The 21279-nt window shown below is 40.7% G+C and overlaps 1 protein-coding gene across 50 annotated transcripts in view; it reads right to left on the reverse strand.

Annotated features, from left to right (window-relative positions):
- The window catches only part of ttn.1 (titin, tandem duplicate 1), a 140941-nt gene that overhangs the window by 23636 nt on the left and 96026 nt on the right, over positions 1 to 21279 (reverse strand). For all 50 annotated transcript variants that reach the window (XM_073913141.1, XM_073913139.1, XM_073913125.1 and 47 more), the window contains 10 exons: positions 20959 to 21261; positions 3513 to 20678; positions 3121 to 3417; positions 2438 to 3025; positions 2047 to 2349; positions 1636 to 1932; positions 1268 to 1555; positions 853 to 1152; positions 459 to 761; positions 53 to 358 (listed from right to left, as the gene is read on the reverse strand). In XM_073913141.1, coding sequence (XP_073769242.1) covers positions 53 to 358; positions 459 to 761; positions 853 to 1152; positions 1268 to 1555; positions 1636 to 1932; positions 2047 to 2349; positions 2438 to 3025; positions 3121 to 3417; positions 3513 to 20678; positions 20959 to 21261 — 20151 coding nt within the window. The remainder of the gene's footprint in view (positions 1 to 52; positions 359 to 458; positions 762 to 852; positions 1153 to 1267; positions 1556 to 1635; positions 1933 to 2046; positions 2350 to 2437; positions 3026 to 3120; positions 3418 to 3512; positions 20679 to 20958; positions 21262 to 21279) is intronic.

Here is a 21279-nt window from a genome sequence, read left to right on the forward strand (position 1 = left end):
AATAATATCAAGTACACAAAGATATCTAAAACTTTACAACATGAATAAATACCAAGTATGTCCTTGGCTTGGACTGGTTCTTCCATTTCCATTGGGTCTCCACGACCAGCACAATTTACAGCAGATACGCGGAAGTAGTAGTCAACATCTGGTTTAAGATCTGAAGCAACATATTCTGTGGTTCTTACTTCTCCCTTTTGGCTAATTACTGTCCATTCTCCATCTTCACCAACTCTTTTTTCTACAACATAACTGGTGATTTCACTGCCTCCATCATACTCTGGTTTTGACCATCCAAGTGTGATTGATGTTTTAGTTGAATCAACCACCTTCATCTTAGTTGGTTCATATGGAGGGTCTAGGAAAAACGTACAAAACTTAATTAGAATTTTCAAAACCATTGGACTCAAAATTACACACAATGTATGTAAAATTAACAGCTTAGTGAAAATACACACCGACTGGATCAGCAGCTTTGTAGAAGTCAGAGGCATCTGTGTATGGACCTTCCCCAGCTTTATTGATTGCACATACACGATACTGATATTCATTTCCCTCTGTGAGATGATGGACCTTTGCTTTGGTGTCACTAATGGGGTCCTTGTACACTTTTACCCAACGCAGGCTTTTCTTGTCACGTCTCTCTAAATAGTACCCTGTAACCATGCTACCACCATCCACACCAGGTTTATTCCAAATGACCTGCATTGAAGTTCTGGTGATATCCGTTGCTTCAGGTGTAGAAGGTTGTCCAGGAGTCACTGAAAAGCATGTTGTTGAGTGGTTATTCTTAAATGCAAAATCTAGATTACTGAAACATATGTGAACTATTTCAGTTTATGATTTCCTTACCAAATGCATTTTTGGCAATAACAGGCTCAGACTCCAGAGGATCCCCAACTCCAAATTTGTTGACACCTCTGACACGGAATACATATTCATTTCCTCTGATCAGCTTTTGCACAGTGACCATACGTGATTCCATTGCCTCCGAAATGACTGACCACACTACTCTACTTGTTTCTCGTTTTTCTACAATGTAATGAGTTACTTTGGCACCTCCATCATCAGTCACTGGTTCCCATGCAATTGTTATCTTGTCAGCAGAAACTGATTTGAATTCAATGTGTCCAGCTGGTGGTCCAGGTTTGTCTGTTTACAGAATGAAAATGTATTTTAATTTACAATTAGGAAATGAAGAGACATTGAAAAATCATTCACATTGAAATTGCATTTAAATATTTATCGACCAAAATGAATTACTTACCTAAAATCTGTACTCTGATAGAAGCAGATGCAGTGCCAAACGAATTCTTGATTTTAAGCTCATATGTTCCAGTATTAAGACGTGTAGAATCTTTAATCAGGATGGCCGATGAGTCAGTTGTGTTCTCAACTGACACAATAGAGCTTGTCACCAATTCTTTTTCATCTTTGAGCCATTCAAACATGGGTAAGGGTTTAGCAGATATTCCCAGTCTGATTTTAAATGATTCACCAGCTTTGTATTGCACAACATCCAAATACTCTGGAGGCAGATCAATAACTGGAGCACCTAATAATAGGACAGAAAGGTAAATTGTAATAAAATTGCTGTCCATTTTAACACAACATAACCAGAAGCAGCAAACTTACCAGAAATGTCTACACATGTTACTGGTCCTGCAATTAGAGATGGGTTGCTAACTGAGCCAACCACATTCTTTGCAAAAATCCTGAATTCATATGACTGATCCTGAGTCAAGCCTGACACAGTGAAGTTAGTATCAATGACATTGGTAAAGTTTGCCTTTGTCCATCTGCCATTTGGAGCATCTCTTCGCTCAACCATGTAGCCTGTGATTTTGCTGCCACCATCAAAAGGTGGTTTTTGCCATACAAGGCTAACTGAATTTTTTGTAACCTCTGAAATTCTCACATTTGCTGGTGGGTCTGAAATAAAACAAGATTTTTTTTATTCAGTGAAGAAATTTATAGACACTACATTTGGTTAGACTCATACTTCATTTGCACAATATTTTGAAACAGAACAATAATTAAGCTTACCACAGGCATCAATCGCTAACACTTCTTCTGATGTCTTGCTGAATTTTCCAATACCAGCTGCATTTTCTGCAGCTACCTTGAATTCATAAATCATTCCAGGGCATATATTTGTCACTCTAATTTGAGTTGCAGAGATTGCTGTTTTGTTCAATGTCTGCCAAAGGATGCTGCTTCGTTCTTTCATTTGGACATGGTATCCAAATACTGGATTTCCTCCATCAACAACTGGATCATTCCAGCAAACAGTGAGGCTTTCTCTTGATACAAAGCCAACCCATGGTGTTGATGGTGGTCCAGGCACAGCTAAAACAGACAACAGAACAGCAGACATTTAACAAAAATGTAAACACAACTAGAAATAATTTTGAGTGTGTATTATCGAAATACTCACTGTATGGAAGCTTCACTGTAACTGACTGACAATCAAGGTGGTCACTTATGCCAAAACGATTCTCAGCTTTAATCCTAAACTGGTACTCTTCTCCTTTTGTAAGTTTGGTGACTTTAAATGCATTTCTTGTGACTAAAGATGACACTTCAATCCAAGCTGGAGTACTTGTTTCACGTTTAAGAACAACATAGTTAGTGACAGGACTGCCACCATCATACAAAGGAGGGAGCCATTTGAGACACAAGCTTGTCTCTCCCACATCGCTAACCTCAACAGGACCAACTGGTGGGCCTGGTCTATCCAAAACCAATATGATTACAAACATCTTGGTGGTTCCACTTGTGTTTGAGGCAACAATGTCATATCTTCCAGCATCACTTGCAATACTTTCCTTGAGATTGATATTAAGACTTTCAGGAGTTACTTCAAAACTAAATCGCTTGCCACACTTAACTGGAGCATTGCCTCTAGTCATTGTGACCTTTGGCATTGGTTTGCCAGAGAGAGGAAGCTCAAACGACAGATTTGATCCTGCTCTCACATAAACAGTGTTATGTGGAAAATTTTTCATATCAAATTCAGGGGGATCTGTAAACCAAATTAAACAAAAAAGTAATCATTTATGATAAATAGATCATTCAAATATGATACATTTTAAAGTAATTAAATGAATTAAGACTCACCAAGTTGTTCTTTCACAACCACAGGGATTATCATTTCTTTGGGCTCACTGAGTCCAGCATGATTCTCAGCCCGAACTCTGAAAAAGTACTCTCCATTTTCTCTTAGGCTCTTAATGATGTGCATGTTTGTTTTTACTGTGGCACATTTAACCCACTTCTGTTGACCCTTTTCGAGGGCATCAATGAGGTAGCTAGTTATTCGGCTTCCACCATCAAACTCTGGTTTTGACCATGCAATGGTGATGCTATTCTTTGTTACTGCAGTAACGCCCAGTCTAGCAGGTGGACTTGGTTTTTCTGTAGGTGCAAATGTAAAATCATTTAAGTAAAATATAAATGAAAAATTATGATTAACAATCAAAATACTAGGCTATAAAAGTTAATGATTTTACCTGCAATCTTGGTTCCATCTTTAGTGTCAGCAGGTACACCTGTACCAAACTCATTTTCACCACTAACTCTGAAGTAGTAGATTGCACCTTCTTGTAAGTCTTCAACCTTGTATGTCAGACTGTGACAGTTGCTTGATACACATACCCAGGCCTTTTTGCTTGCTTCACGTTTCTCAACATGATAAGCCTTAACAGCATCTCCTCCATCATTTTCTGGAGGTTGCCAAGTAACTGTAGCAGAATCTTTGGTGACTTCTGTAATTTTCACATTAGTTGGTGGTCCAGGGGTATCAAGGACTTTGACCACCATTGGCAAAGACGCAGTTCCAACACCATTGTCCAAAGTAACAATGTACTGTCCAGAGTCATTTCTTGTTGCATTCTCAATAGTAATGGATGTGTACGTTTCTGTTGATTCTATGCTTGCTCTTGCTTTGAGATCAACTTCCTCTTTATTCCATGTAACTGAAGGTACTGGCTTTCCCTTAAATGGTGCCATCAAGGTAAATGAACTTCCGTGCTTGACAATTAAAGTCTTTCGCATCTCAATGTCAACATCAAACTCAGGTTCCTCCTTTCTCTCTGTTGCTGACTGCGGCTCAGAGGTAGGTGACTGTTCACTGACACCAACTTTGTTAATTGCTTTAACAGCAAATACATACTCAACATCAGTTGTAAGACCAGAAACGATGAATTCATTGCTTTTTGTCATTTGAATAGCCACAATCCATTCCTCATCCTCAGATTTCTTGTATTCAACGCTGTATCCAAGGATTTGGGCACCACCATCTGATAATGGTTTTTTCCAGGCAATAGTAATAGAATTTTTGTTATAATCCAGAATCTTCGGTTTAGTTGGTGGGGATGGTGCCAAAAGTGCATCCTCCGCCCTTGCTGAAGGTGATGGGTCACTGGCTAGACTTAAACCTGCTGCATTTTCAGCATAAACTCTAAACTCATACTCACATCCTCGTCTTACTTTTGAAATCTCAGCTGTGGTGTCTTTCACAAGCTCTCTGTTCACACGAACCCAGTGAAGACCAGATTTCTCTCGTCTTTCAATTATATACCCCAGGATCTCACTGCCTCCATCAGATGTAGGCTTTGCCCAAGATAGAGTCATTTCCTCACTTGTTACACTTGTAATTTCAACATTTGTTGGAGCTGTTGGGATAGTGTATGGATCAGTGACCCTGACGATTTCACTTTCTAGGGCTTCACCAAGTCCAAACTTGTTGACTGCTAATACTCTGAATATGTACTCATTTCCTTTCAGGAGCTTAGTAACCTTTAATGTTCTGGTTTTAACCTCTCCGTGTACAAGAGTCCATGCCAATCGACTGGTTTCTCGTTTCTCAACAACATAGTGTGTTATTTCAGCACCCCCAATTTCTTGTGGTGGTCCCCATGATAATGTGCACTCCTCTGCTGTGAGTCCTGTAACTGACAGTGGTCCCGCTGAAGGCCCAGGTTTATCAAGAATAACACAGTTTACTGGTGTGGTGACACTTCCTACAACATTCTGTAAAGTCAAAGCATACAGTCCAGAATCGCTCCTTTTGCAGTCTTTAATTACTATTACAGTACTAGTATCTGTTCCAGTTATCTGTATTCTAGCTTTGCGTTCAATTTCATGTCCATCCTTTGTCCAAGATGCAACAGGAAGAGGGCGTCCTGCAATGTCAGCATTAATCTTCAGGATTTCCCCAGATTTTATTAAAACAACATCTCTGAACTTGACATCCATCATAATACGAGGTGGATCTACATTATCCTTAACAGTTATGGGACCAGTGTTATCAGATGGTTCACTAAACAGTCCAGCAGCATTCTTTGCGGTGACACGGAAATCATATTTTTCATCTACTGTAAGGCCAGTTACATCAAAGTAAGTCTCCACAACATTGGTAAAATTGCATCTTATCCAGCGGCCCTCTGGGAGATCTCTACGTTCAATTATGTAACCAGTGACTTTGGCTCCACCATCATATTCAGGCTTTGTCCAAGAAAGAGAGACAGATGATTTGGTAATGCTTGTTATCACTGGTTGGCCAGGAGGATCACAGGGATCACGTGCAGCTATGGGCTCACTTGCTTTGCTTGCTTTGCCAATTCCAGCAATATTTTCTGCATAGATTCGGAATTCATACATCATGCCTTCCTCAATGCCAGTCACCTTAAATTCAGTATCTTTGATGAGTGTCCTGTTAACCTTTGTCCAAAGAATACTGGTTCTCTCCTTGCGTTCTAAATGATATCCGATGACTGTACTACCACCATCATTAACTGGCTCATTCCATGTTACAAGCATAAAGGCCTTGGTGGCATGAGCTACTCGAGGTGTAGAAGGTGGACCAGGCTGTTTGAATGTGTACTCTGCAGTAATGCCTGGAGAGTCAATTTGCTTACCCTTTCCATAGCGATTCACTGCATAAATGCGGAATTGGTACTCAGAACCCTGTGTCAATCGAGGTACCTTGATTGAGGTTCTGGCAACATTTGTTGAAACAATCTGCCACTCTGTTGTGTTGGTATCTCTCTTCTCAACTATGTAATTGCTGATAGAGCATCCACCATCATATTCTGGGGGGGCCCATGACAATGTAATACTGTCAGAAGTCACAGCATCAACCTTCACTGAAGCTGGTGGGCTAGGTTTATCAAGAACAACTATGGCAATATCTGTGGACTTGGTGCCTGCCGTATTAGCTAGAGTGATTTCATATTTCCCAACATGTTCAATTGCGGCTTCTTTGATTACAATTTTGCTGGATACCATAGTATTGATAATCGATAAAGAGGTTGTTTGCCTTAAAGGAAGGCCGTCCTTCTTCCAAGACACAACTGGCTTTGGTCTGCCTCTCAAAGGAACCTCCACAGTAAGATCATCTCCAGCCTTAACACTGTATGTGTTGAACAGCAAATGAACAGAGGGTTCAATCTCAATATTTTTAGCTACTACAGGTACACCAAGCTCTTGAGGCTCACTCTTGCCTTTCTCATTCATTGCAATAATCCTGAATGAGTATGTTTCATTAGGTGTGAGGTTGCTTACAGTAGCCTCTGGGACTTTAACTGTACAACTTACACCCCATTTATCACTACTCTTGGGTTGCATTTCTACATTGTAGCAGATGATTTTACTGCCTCCATCATGGGCAGGCTTTACCCAAGTAAGTGTCACACTACTCTTTGTGACATCCACAAGAGTTATTTTTCCTGGAGGCATAGGTACCTGTGCAACCTTTATAGGATTCTTTGTTTCTGCCATTACACCAAAGCCATACTCATTTACAGCACATACACGGAAGTAGAAAATGCCTCCTTCTTGCAGTTCATCAACTTTAAAGGATGTCTGTGTGCAGTTGCTGGTAACAGTCGTATAAGCTTTCCTTGTTGACTCTCGCTTTTCAACAACATAATTGGTTATTTTAGCCCCACCATCTGTAAGTGGTGGGTCCCAGTAGAGAGTCACTGAATCTTTTTTCACATCTTTCACTTCAAACTTCTGTGGAGAACTTGGTGTATCAAGCACCCTCACATTCACAAATGCAGATTTTGTGCCACTCTTATTCTCAAGAGTTAACACATACTTTCCACTGTCAAATCTATTGACATTGTCAATTACAAGCATGGTATATGAACTAGTGGACTCAATCTGAGCACGTTCAGTTAGAGTCCCATCCTCTTTTTCCCATTTGACAGATGGCTCAGGTCGACCTCTAATTGTGATGAAAAGACGAAGTGATCCTCCTGCACGTACAGAGACAACCTTTCTGAGGTCAGCATCAAGTTCAATCTCAGGGGCTTCTATCTTTTCAGATGCAGTTACCGATCCATGAACATCTGAAGGTTCACCAACTCCCTCAGAATTAATTGCGCAAACACGGAAGTTATATTCAGCGTTTTCCTTCAGGTTTTCAATTGTGAGGCGTGATGCTTGAATACCAGCTGGAGGTGTGCATATTATCCATTCCTCTGAAGAAACCTCTTTCATCTCTACAATATAACCCTTAATATACGCACCACCATCAGAAGCAGGTTTTGCCCAAGACAGGGAGACAGAAGAGCTTGAGTAATCTGTCACTTTAGGATGATGAGGTGGGCCTGGGGGGGTTGTAGCATTTATTGCCCTATAAAACAGAGATAAATCACTACATTCTCCCACGCCAGTTTCATTCTCAGCAGACACACGGAACTCATAGAAATGTCCCTCTGACAGACCAGTTACTTTGAAGTGCAGATCAGTCAGCTTCTGACGGTTGCATTTAGTCCACCTTACTCCATCTTTGTCACGCTTCTCCAAGTGATAGCAGGTAATTTCTGCTCCTCCATCACTCTCTGGGGCGTTCCATGATAGAGTTATTGAATCCTTTGTTATTTCACTTGCTTCTGGTGCAGATGGTGCACTTGGTGGTTTGTATGGATTGCGTGCAGTAATTGCCTCTGAAAACAGAGGTTCACCAATACCGTATTTGTTAACAGCCATAACTCTAAAGATGTACTCATCACCTGACAGAAGTTTGGTCACTTTATAAGTCACAGTAGGAATGTTGGAATCAACAACAGTCCATGAGAGCCTGCTAGTGTCCTTTTTCTCAAGAATGTAATGAGAAATATTAGCGCCACCATTCTGAGAAGGCTCAGACCAAGACAGATGGCATTTATCAGACATGATGCCAGCAACTCGTAGTGGTCCTGTTGGGGGACCTGGTCTGTCAAGAACTTTTACTGCTATTGGAACTGTTTTTGTTCCTCCACTGTTACTTAAAATGAGGTCATAGTGTCCACCATCCAATCTTGTACAGTCTTTTATTGTAATAGAAGCATATTTTTGTGTGCTTCGTCTTTCAATGCGCAGTGTCTTATCCATTTCCTTTCCCTCTTTTAGCCATTGAATATCAGGTGTGGGTTTTCCATGTATATCTGCATCTAAAACCAAGTTGTCTCCAGCATTGACAACAATGACATCTTTGTACTTCGGATCCATTGAAACACTAGGAGGTTCAATTTCATCTGTAGCAGTAATTGGTCCAGTGCTGTCTGAGGGCTCGCTAAAAACACCCACTGCATTTCTTGCAATTACTCTAAATTCATACTGATTGTTTACTGTTATGCCTGTTACTGTAAATTCTGTCTCAATTACATTGGTGAAGTTAGCCCTCATCCATCGACCCTCAGGCAAATCTCTTCTTTCAACAATATATCCAGTCACTTTGCTGCCACCATCATATTGTGGCTTTGTCCACTGAATTTTAATGTGGTCCTTTGATATTGCAACAGCCTCAGGCGTTCCGGGTGGATCACATGGGTCACGGGCCACAAAGCTCTCTGAAACTTTGCTTGCTCTACCAATACCAACGATGTTTTCAGCATATACCCTAAATTCATATCCAATGCCTTCTTCAAGATTGCATATTTTGAAAACTGTATCAGTAATAAGGGTTTTGTTTAATTTTGTCCATAGAATGCTTGTTCTTTCTTTACTCTCTAGGTGGTATCCAATCACTGAACTGCCACCATCAATCACAGGTTCATTCCACTCAATTGTCATTTGATCCTTAGTGGCAGATTTCACGTATGGAGTACCAGGTGGCCCAGGTGGTTTATAAGGATATTGCACAACAATGGATTTTGAATCCAAAGGTGCACCCTTACCATATCTGTTTTCCGCAACAACTCTAAACTGATACTCAGCACCAGTTTTCAGCTTGGTAACTTTGAGGGATGTTCTGGCAACTGATCCAGCAACAGTCTGCCAAGTACTTTCTGTGGTATCTCGCTTTTCAACAATGTAATGCTTGACTTGGCAGCCTCCTGTATACTCTGGTGGTTCCCATGAGATGGAAACAGAGTTGTTGCTTACTTCATTTACTTTTATTGGTCCTGTGGGTGGACCAGGTTTATCCAGGATAACGATATTGATATCTTCTGTTATGGCACAAACGCTGTTTGTTGCAGTAACTGCATACTTTCCAAGGTCATCTTTACAGGCCTCTGTTATTTGCAGGATTGTTGATGTTGGTGTGTTGGATGTTGTAACTCTAGATGTTACTTTAAGTTGTTGTCCATCCTTTGACCAAGTGATCTTTGGTTTTGGACGTCCAAAAATGGGTATTTCAAGTTTGAAATCTTTTCCAGACTTGACACTGTATGTGTTAAACTGTAACTTTAGACTTGGCTCAATTGTGAGGTCATTGGCAATAACAGGAGCAGCAAGAGGCTTTGGCTCACTTTTTCCTTTCTCATTGTATGCCAGCACACGGAACAAATATTCATGACCACTAGTCAGTCCAGTGACTGTTCCTTCACATGTTTTAACATTTGTTGCTACGCCCCATTTGTCAGTTCCTTTGGGCTGCATTTCAATCAAGTATCCTGCAATCCTACTACCTCCATCATCCTCTGGTTTATCCCAGGCAAGAGATGCACTTATTTTTGTCACATCAGTCAACATCACTTTTCGAACAGGCAGAGGGACTTCAGATGCTTTTGAAGCAGTTTTTGTTTCAACTGGCACACCAACACCATATTCATTTTCAGCCATAACTCTAAAGTAATACATAGCCCCCTCTGCAAGGTTTTCCACCTTGTACGTTGTCTTACTGCACTTGGTTGTTACATTTGCATAGGCTTTTCTTGTAGATTCACGCTTGTCAACAACATAATTCTTAATCTTTGCTCCTCCATCAATGAGTGGTGGTTCCCAAACAAGTGTGACAGAGTCTTTCTTGATATCCTTAACTACAAGGTTTAATGGTGCTCCAGGTGTGTCTAACACTTTAACTGTCACAAATTCAGATACAGAGCCACTGCTATTCTGCAGAGTCACAGTATATTTTCCAGAATCCCTCCTATCACATGAGTCAATAGAAAGATGGGTGAAGTTAAGGCCCTTTTCAAGCACAGTTTTTTCTGACAATTCACCTTCATCTTTAGTCCATTTGATATCTGGTGTTGGTCTACCTCTGAATGGTACATTTATTCTTACTGACCCTCCAGCACGAACAACAATACCTTTTCTTAACTCTGAATCTAGGTGAATTTCAGGGGTCTCCAGTTTGTCCTCAGGCTTTACAGTTCCTGGAATAACCACAGGTTCTCCGACACCTAGTTTATTAATGGCACATATTTGAATCTTATATTCTTGTTGTTCTACAAGCTTAGTGATTTCAAATTTATTAACACGTAAGCCAGTAGGGGGGGTGCACATAGTCCATTCTTCTTCTTCAGCCTTGCAAATCTCAACAATATATCCTTGAATTGCGCACCCTCCATCATTAAGAGGTTTACCCCAAGCCACTGTTATTGAATTCTTGGTGGTATCAACAACATTGGCATGCATGGGTGATCCAGGTTTATATTTGGGATCACAAGCCTTGTAGTAGGAAGTTGGCAAGCTTGGTTCTCCAATTCCAGATGCATTTTCAGCTGACACTCTAAATTCATACTCATGATCCTCAATTAGGCCATGCACCCTGAAGCACACATCAGTTACTTTTTGCCTGTTGCATCTTGTCCATCTAATTCCAGATCGGTCTCTCTTCTCAATGATGTAGCCAATAATTTCACTGCCACCATCACTATCCGGTGCACTCCAGCAAACAGTCATGGAGTCTTTTGCAATATTTGTTACCTCAATAATTTGGGGGGATCCTGGATGAATAAATGGATCTTTCATTATTATAGATGGTGCATCAATTGGCTCACCAATCCCATAACTGTTGGCAGCCATGACACGGAATATATATTCGTTGCCTTCCAAGAGCTTTGTCACTTTGTATGTTGTTGTTTTGCAATCATTACAGACCACAGCCCAAGCAAGTCGACTTGTCTCACGCCTCTCAATTATGTAATGAGTGATAGTGTTTCCTCCATCATCAAGTGGTGGACGCCATATCAGTGTGCATTTATCACTCGACACACCTGTGACACGGAGAGGCCCTTCTGGTGGACCTGGTTTATCAAGCACTTTCACACTGAATTGAACAGTTTGAGAGCCAGCAATATTATTGAGCTGGAGAATGTAATTTCCACCATCTTGCCTAACTGCATCTTTTACTATAATCAGTGCTCTGTTGTCTGTATTCTTGATGTCACATCTAATAGTGTTTTCAAGCTCCTTGTCATTTTTAAACCACTGGATTGTAGGTACTGGCTTACCATGTACATCAGCATCAAGTTTGAATGTATCACCAGCATTCACAACAAGAGCCTGAGTATATTCTGGGTCAATTGAGAACTTTGGTGGCTCTACCTCATCCAATGCAGCAATAGGTCCACTGTTGTATGATGGTTTGCTGATTGTACCAACTGCATTCTTTGCGATTACCCTGAAATCATACTTGGCACCTTCTGTTAACCCAGTGACAGTAAAATCAGTTTCAATCACATTTGTAAAGCTTGCTTTCATCCAGCGTCCTTCTGGGAGATCACGTTTCTCAACAGTATAACCAGTAATAACACTTCCACCATCATACTCTGGCTTAGTCCATTGGATAGTAATAGCATTTTTGCTCACGCGGACAGCTTCTGGGGTTCCAGGAGGGTCACATGGATCACGAGCAACAAAGCCTTCAGAGATTTTACTGCACCTTCCAATGCCAACAATATTTTCAGCATAAACTCTGAACTCATATTCGATACCTTCCTCTAAGGGACCAGTTTTGAATTGTGTTTCTTGAATCAGTGTCTTGTTTATCTTTGTCCAGAGAATACTGTTTCTCTCCTTACGTTCAAGATGATATCCAATAATGCTACTGCCTCCGTCTGACACTGGCTCATGCCATTCAACAATCATGTGGTCCTTTGATAGGCATGACACAAATGGAGTTCCTGGTGGTCCTGGTTCTCTATATGGATACTGAATAACAACGGCTGAAGAGTCCAAGGCATAGCTCTTGCCATACCTGTTTTGAGCAATAATTCTGAATTGATATTCAGCACCAGTTTTCAGTCGTAGTACTTTAAGTGTTGTTCTTGCCAATGAAATTGCAACATTCTCCCATGTTGTAGTAGTTGTATCTCTCTTTTGCACAATGTAATTTGAAATTGGGCAACCACCAGTAAACTTTGGAGGATCCCATGACAATGTAACACTTGTCACAGTTACCTCATCGAATCGCACAGGGCCAGTTGGTGGACCAGGTTTATCAAGAGTGATAATTTCAATAGTTGCATCCTTTTGTCCAACAGCATTGGACACATTGATACCATACATCCCTCCGTCTTCTCTAGCTGCTTCTTTGATGCTAAGAACGGTGCTGCGTGCTGTGTTAGAAATGTTAACCCTTGTTGTGAACTTCAGGGCTGCACCATCCTTTGTCCATTGGACCTTTGGCTTTGGACGACCAAAAACTGGGATTTCAACTTGAAGGTCTTTTCCAACAAGAACACTGTAGCTGCTAAATGTAGGTCTTGCATCAGGCCCGAAGACAAGATCCTTTGCTTGCACTGGGACAGCAAGTGTTCTTGGATCACTCTTTCCTTTTTCATTGACAGCAATTACTCTGAAAGTGTATTCTTCTCCTGGATTCAAATTACTGATTACAGCTTCCAATGTTTTTACATTAGCACAGCCAGACCATTTTTCATTACCCTTGACTTGCATTTCAACAAGGTATTGTAGTATTCTACTGCCACCATCATGAATGGGCTTCTCCCAAGAAAGAGATACACTTGTTTTGGTTACATCTACAACGCTTAATTTTCCAGGACACTGTGGCACCTCTGAAATCTTCAAAGGATCAGCAATATCTGCAGGTAGCCCTACACCATGTTCATTTTCTGCAAGCACTCTAAAATAATAACTGCAGCCCTCTTGAAGCGGTTCAACTTTCCATGAGAGTTTATGGCAGTTTGTGACAACTGCAGCGAATGTTTTTCTTGTGCTCTCACGTTTTTCAATAATGTAATTTTTTATTTTTGCTCCACCATCCAAAGATGGAGGCTCCCATGTAAGAGTAACAGATTCCTTTGTGATTTCTTTAACTTTGAAGTTAAGTGGAGCACTTGGTGTATCAAGGACTTTAACCATAATTGTTTCAGATTTAGCACCGGTAGAGTTTTCTGCAGTGACAGTATATTTACCACTGTTGACCCTACTGACTTTGTCAATCACAAGAGAAGTGTAACTGCTGCTGGTCTCAATCTGTGCTGATTCCTTAATCTGCTCACCATCCTTTTCCCATTTAATTTGTGGGGTTGGTCTTCCTTTGAAAGGAATGAACATCCTAAGAGAACCTCCTGCTTTAATACGTACAAGCTTTCTAAACTCAGCATCAATATCAAGATCTGGCTCCTCTGTTTTGTCCTCTGGACAAATGGGCCCTGCAACATCAGCATGTTCCCCAACACCAAGCTTGTTAACTGCACAAACTCTGAATTTGTATTCCTGCTTTTCTTTCAGATTTTCCACTGTAAACCGTGTCAGTTTAACACCTGTTGGCGGAGTGCACATTGTCCATTGTTCTTGTATTTCTTCGGCTGCCTTTCCTTCCTCTACTGAAGTTTTTGTCTCTTCTGGTGCTGCTCTTGCTTCACATGCTTCGACAACATATCCCTGGATTTCACAGCCTCCATCATAAATCGGTTTTCCCCATGCTAGTACAACAGATGATTTGGTCATGTCTAACACTTTTGGATTATGCGGTGGACCTGGCTTGAAAACAGGATCCAGGGCTTTATAGAACACAGTTGCAGAACTTGCCTCACTAACCCCAGCAGCATTCTCAGCAGAAACTCTGAATTCATATAGGTGGTTCTCCATGAGACTGGTAACTTTAAATGTAAGGTTAGTGACTGATTTCATGTTGCATCTGGTCCATCTAACACCTTCCTTGTCATGTTTCTCAATAATATAACCAGTGATGGTTGTACCGCCATCATTTGTTGGGGCCTCCCAGGTTAAGACCATTGAATCTTTCTTCACATTAGACACTTCCAGTCCTTTCGGTGCATCTGGGGGTGTGAATGGATTCTTGATAACAACTGCACCTGATTGGAGGGGCTCTCCAACACCAAATTTGTTGACTGCTAAAACTCTGAAAATATATTCATTTCCTTCCAGGAGTTTTGTTATTTTAAGACTTACAGCTTGGACTTTTGGTTCAACAACTGTCCAAAGAAGTCTGCTAGTTTCTCTTCTTTCCACAATATAATGAGTGATTTTGCTTCCACCATCTTGTTTAGGGGGTTTCCAAGCAAGGCAGCACTGCTCATTGGTTACACCTGTGATAGAGATAGGTCCCTCTGGTGCTCCAGGTTTATCTAGGACACAAATGTTGACTTGTACAGCTTTCTCTCCTCCAGGGTTTTGCAGCAGTAAAGTATATTGACCTCCATCAGCAAGTTTGGCCTCCTTTACAGTCAAACAGGTATAGCTATCTGTGCTTTTAATTTCACGATATATGGTGTTTCCAAGTTCCTGCTCACCCTTCTGCCAAGAAATTGTTGGTATTGGTTTTCCATGCACATCTGCATCTATCTTGAAGTTGTCTCCTGCATTTACAACAATTGTTTGAGTGTATTCTGGATTTATGCTGATGCGTGGTGGTTCAATCTCATCTTTTGCCATGATAGGTCCAGTACTATATGAGGGATCACTAAAAACTCCAGCAGCATTTCTCGCAATGACACGGAACTCATATTTCTCATTCTCTGTAAGACCTGTTGCCGTATACTCAGTCTCTATGACATTGGTGAAATTTGCTTTCATCCAACGTCCTGCAGGTAATTCCTTCTTTTCTACAATGTACCCAGTGACTTTGCTTCCACCATCATACTCTGGCTTGGTCCATACAATTGTAATAGAATTCTTAGTGATTGTAAGTGCTTCTGGTGTTCCAGGAGGATCACAAGGATCTCTGGCAACAAAGCCCTCCGAGAGCTTACTAGCCTTCCCAGTGCCAACAATGTTTTCAGCATAAACTCTGTATTCATACTCCATGCCTTCTTCAAGGCCTGTGGTTTTGTAAGTTGTATCTTGAATTAGGCTTTTGTTTAATTTCATCCAAAGAATGCTATTTCTCTCTTTTCTCTCAAGGTGATATCCCAAGATTGTGCATCCACCATCAATGACAGGTTCATTCCATACTATAATCATACTATCTTTTGTGGAAGACTGCAAGAAAGGGGTTCCTGGAGGTCCCGGTAGTTTGTATGGGTACTGTGCAACAATACATTCAGATACAAGAATAGGGCTTTTGCCATATCTGTTCTCTGCTGATATTCTGAATTGATATTCAGAGCCTGTCTTCAGCCTTCCTGCCTTAATTTGAGTTCTTGCTAGATTCCCTGCTACAATCTGCCAATTTGTAGTGGATGTGTCCCTCTTTTCTACTATGTAATTATTAATGGTGCAGCCACCATCATACTCTGGTGGTTTCCAAGAGACTGTAATACTATCAGATGTTACTTCATCAACATTAACAGGGCCGGTTGGGGGACCAGGTTTGTCAAGAACAACAATTCCAATATCCACTGTTGTTTCCCCAGCTGTATTTGATAGTTTGATGCTATACTGCCCAACATCATCTCTACATGCCTCTTTAATAACCAAATTTAGCTCTTTATCGGTGGAGGAAAAATTGACCCTGGTTGTTCGTTTAAGTGGTACTGCATCCTTAATCCATGAAATGGTAGCTTTGGGACGGGCATTATATGGAATATCTATGGTCAAATCCTCTCCTGCAAGTACAGTGAAGGTGGAAAACAGCATCTTAACAGAGGGAGCAATTACAAGGTCTTTGGCAATCACAGGTACACCAATTTGACGAGGATCACTGGTTCCCTTTTCATTTCTTGCAGAAACACGGAACATATACTCTTCACCAGGTGATAGACCACTAATGACTGCTTCAGGTACTTTGACAATCACAGCTTGTGACCATTTTTCACTTCCTTTGCTCTGCATCTCTACAACATATGCAACCACTCTACTTCCTCCGTCATGTTCTGGTTTTTCCCATGACAATGTCACAGTTGTCTTTGTAACATCCTGAAGTGTTATCTTGCCTGGTGGAAGTGGCTTCTCAGACACTTTAACAGATTCACCAGTCTCAATAGGAAGTCCAATGCCATATTCATTTTCTGCTAAAACTCTGAAGTAGTAGTTGCATCCTTCTTGGAGCTGGTCAACTGTCCAATTAGTTTTATGACAATTGGAATTTACTGTAGCATATGCCTTCCTTGTAGCCTCCCGCTTCTCAACAATATAATTCTTAATTTTTGTGCCCCCATCATTAATTGGAGGATCCCAAATAAGTGAAACAGATTCTTTAGTAACCTGGCTTATTTTTAGGTTCTGTGGTGCTCCAGGTGTGTCTAAAACCCTAACTATTACTGAGACTGTCTTTGTTCCAGAACTGTTTTCTACAGTTAAATTGTATTTACCACTGTCAAATCTGTTAACATTGCCAACAACCAGTGATGTAAAAGATGATGTAGTTTCAATGGTAGCCCTGTCTAATGGTTCATCATTCTCTCTTGACCATTTTACCTCTGGTGTTGGTCTACCTTTAATTGGCACAAAAAGTCTTAGTGTATTGCAAGCTCTAATATTCACAATCTTACGAAGATCAGCATCAAGGTCAGCTTCTGGTGCTATGAGTCGTTCTTCTGCTTTGGGTGAACCTGGTACAGGTGCTGCTTCCCCAACACCTTCACTATTTAGAGCTGACACATTGATTTTATATTCTTGGTTTTCTTTAAGATTTGTGATTGTAAATGATGTCCCTTTTACACCATCCTTAGGGGAGACAATTGTCCATTCCTCCTCTTCAGTTCCAGGAATACAGGTTTCGACCATATATCCAGTAATTTCAGAGCCACCATCATAAATTGGTTTGTTCCAAGCAAGTGTGATGGAAGAACTTGTTGTGTCCAGGATTCTTGGATTACCAGGTGGACCTGGTTTGAAAAGTGCATCTGTGGCCTTAACAAATGGTGACGAAGGACTTGGTTCACTTATTCCAGCAGCATTTTCAGCAAAAACCCTGAATTCATATTCATGGCCTGGAACAAGAGCTGTAATCTTAAAATGCAAGTCAGTAACTTTCTTTTTGTTGCATTTTACCCAGCGTAAACTTATCCTGTCTCTTCTCTCAATACGATAGTTGGTGATTTCACTTCCACCATTGCTAGCTGGTGCACCCCAACAGATGACTACAGAATCTTTGGTGACCGCTGTTATCTCTGGTGTTTGTGGAGGACCTGGTGGTAAATATGGATTTTCTGCAATTATCGCTTCAGATTCAATAGGCTCTCCAACACCATACTTGTTAACAGCCATAACTCGGAATATGTATTCATTTCCTTTGAGCAACTTTGTCACTTGGTACTGATTAACCTGCAATTCTGATGCCACATTTGTCCAAGCAAGTCTGCTTGACTCACGTTTTTCAATAACATATTGTTCGATATTTGCACCACCATCATCTGTAGGTGGTTTCCAGGTGAGCACACATTTTTCTGCTGTAATGTCAGAAACAGCCAGTGGTCCTTGTGGGGGCCCTGGTCTATCAAGAACCTTTACATTGAAGACATGCTTAGCAAAGCCACCAACATTTGTTGCAGTCAGAATAAATTCCCCACCATCCTTTCTGATAGAATCTTTGTTTATCAATGCTGCTGTAAGTTCTGTCATTTTGATCTGTAGTTTGGATGTGTTTTCAACATCTTTTCCATCTTTTGTCCAAACCATGGATGGTAATGGCTGACCTGCAACATCAGCTTCAAGTTTGAACAACTCTCCAGCTTTGACAAGGACAACGTCTTTAAATTTAGCATCAACCATTATTCTTGGTTCTACAACATCATCTTTGCAAATAATTGGATCTGATGGTTCTGATGGATTACTAACAGCACCTGCTGAATTTCTTGCAATGACACGGAATTCATAAGATGCCTCTTGTGTAAGACCACTTATTGTGAATGTAGTTTCAATGATATTTGTAAAGTTAGCTTTCATCCAGCGACCAGCTGGAAGATCTCTTTTTTCAACAGTATAGCCAGTAATTTTGAATCCACCATCATACTCTGGCTTTGTCCACTGAATAGTGATGGCATTTTTGGACACAAGGACTGGGACAGGTTGACCAGGTGGATCCACTGGATCAAGAGCTAGCAAAGGTTCAGATGCTTTGCTTGGTTTTCCAATTCCAGCTATGTTTTCAGCAAACACACGGAATTCATATGCTACACCATCCTCTAGTCCTGTGGATTTGAACAGATTTCCAACCACCATTGTCTTGCTGATTCTATGCCAAACAATGCTGTTCCTTTCCTTTCTTTCAACATAGTAACCAATAACTTCACTTCCACCATCAGAAACGGGCTCATTCCAGCCAATTGTCATTGTGTCCTTAGTAAATGCAACAACTTTAGGTGTTCCAGGTGGTCCAGGTGCCTTAAATGGATATGCAGCAACCACTGCCTCTGAGGTTATTGGAGGCCCTGTACCATATCTGTTTTTGGCCCTTACCCGGAATTGATATTCAACTCCTGTAGTTAAACGTGTTGCTTTGAATGTTGTACGAATAATCAATGAGGACAACTCTACCCATGACTGGCTAGTAGTTTCCCTAATTTCTACTACATAGTTATTGATTGGTACACCTCCATCATTTTCAGGAGTTTCCCATGAAAATTCAATAAATGTACGTGTTATTTTGTCCAGTTTAATTGGTCCCTTTGGTGGTCCAGGCACATCATGCACCTTTACTGTTATGTTCTCTGTGACTGAGCCAACAATGTTCTTTCCTGTCATTGAGTATATTCCACTGTCACTTCTTAAACATTCATTTATGATCAAGATATTTGAGGTGGCAGTATTTTCAATCATTGTCCGTTGTGTTAATTTGAGGGCTTGATTATCTTTCTGCCAGGAAACTGTTGGTTTAGGACGACCAGAAACAGGCACCTCAACTTTTATATTTTCACCGGCCTTGGCGATAACTGTCTTCTGACACACACCTCGGAGGTCAAATTCTGGTTCTGAATTTTGTTCTCTGATAACAACATGCTTGCTTACACGAGGATGACTTCGCCCAGAACTATTTACAGCCATCACACGGAATACATATTCTTCATTTTCATTAAGATTTTTCACAGTTAAGTCCAAATTCTTAATGGTTGTCACGTGGGACCACTGATCTGTTCCTTTCTTTTGTGCCTCAATTACATACCCAGTTACTCTACTTCCGCCATCATGCTTTGGTTTAGTCCATGTAAGTCCAACTGTGTGCTTTGTGACATCAGTAATGGTGACATTTTCTGGAGGAGTTGGTGCTTGAGATACTCTGATCGGGTCTGGGGTTTCAACTGCTTCACCAATGCCATATTCATTTTCAGCAGAAACTCTGAAATAATATTCCAAACCCTCTCCTAGATCTGAAACTCTGACAGAGCATTTCTCGCATTTTGTGATAACAGCAGCATATGCCTTGCGGGTAGACTCTCTCTTTTCAATGATGTAATTAGTGATCTTGGCACCGCCATCAATAAGAGGCATTTCCCATGCCAATGTAATGCTTTCTTTGTCAATAGCTGTAGTTTTCAGATTGAGAGGAGGCCCAGGTGAGTCCAAAACCCTAACAACCACAGAAGTAGTCTTCTTTCCAGCTGCATTCTCTAATGTTAAATCATATTTTCCAGCATCACGTCTATTGCAGTCAGGAATAACCAACAGGGTGTATGATTCAGTATTGTCAATAATTGCACGGGTCTTCAATGGTGAATCCTCTTTTGTCCATGTCACTGTAGGGGTTGGACGTCCTTTAATAGGAATAAATATACGAATTGAAGCACCTGCCCTAACAACTAAAGTTCTTCTTAGTTCTACATCAAGTTCTAAATCAGGGATTTCTTCACGTTCTACTATTTGAACAGCATCCGCTGTTTGTGCTGGTTCACCTACACCCATTGCATTCATTGCACTTATTCTAAAATGATACTTCAGTCCAGCTTCCAAATTTGGGACAACAAACTCAGTGATTCTCAAAGGTACAGATGTATCTTTTATCCATTCTTCTTCTCCCTCCTTTTTGTGCTCAACAAAGTATCCAGTGACTTCCATGCCACCATCACTTAGTGGTTTGCCCCAATGCAGTTCAGCTGTTGTCTTTGTTGTGTCTGTGACTCTTGGGTTGACTGGAGGAGCAGGTACATCTATAAAGTATACATGAATGTGAGCAACATCTTTGCTATTACATAAAACATACAATTAATAAAAAGTGATACATTGATATTGAATAGTGCCTTTAAAAGTAACTTTCTTAATTTCTCTAAAATACAATTAAGCATGACACATAGCACTGCACAATGCGAATACAACAAAATAAACATAAAAACAGAATTTAAAGCAGTCGCAAAATAACATTGAAAGCAAACATTTAATGTGTTTAATGAATTTGCTTCCCCGGTGTGTAAATGATAATCTTTTACTTACATGCAACAAGCTTTGTCATCACAGGAATTGAGGGTTCACTAGGCTCACCAAATCCAGCCTTATTCTCAGCAGCTACTCTAAATTCATATTCAACTCCCTCTTTGAGCCCTTTCACTTCAAAGTGAAGGTCAGCAATTGTTTTCTTTGATGCTCGTGTCCATCTCATTCCCTTCTTTTCTTTCTTTTCAACCATGTAGCCTGTTATATCACTTCCTCCATCATCAGCTGGTCGTTTCCAAGCAATTGTAACAGAATTTCCTGCCACATTTTCAACTTCTGGTTTAGCTGGTGGGCCTGGGGGACCTGAAAGAAGTAAAATAT

Source organism: Danio rerio, chromosome 9, assembly GCF_049306965.1.
Source record: "Danio rerio strain Tuebingen ecotype United States chromosome 9, GRCz12tu, whole genome shotgun sequence".
Taxonomy (NCBI): domain Eukaryota; kingdom Metazoa; phylum Chordata; class Actinopteri; order Cypriniformes; family Danionidae; genus Danio; species Danio rerio.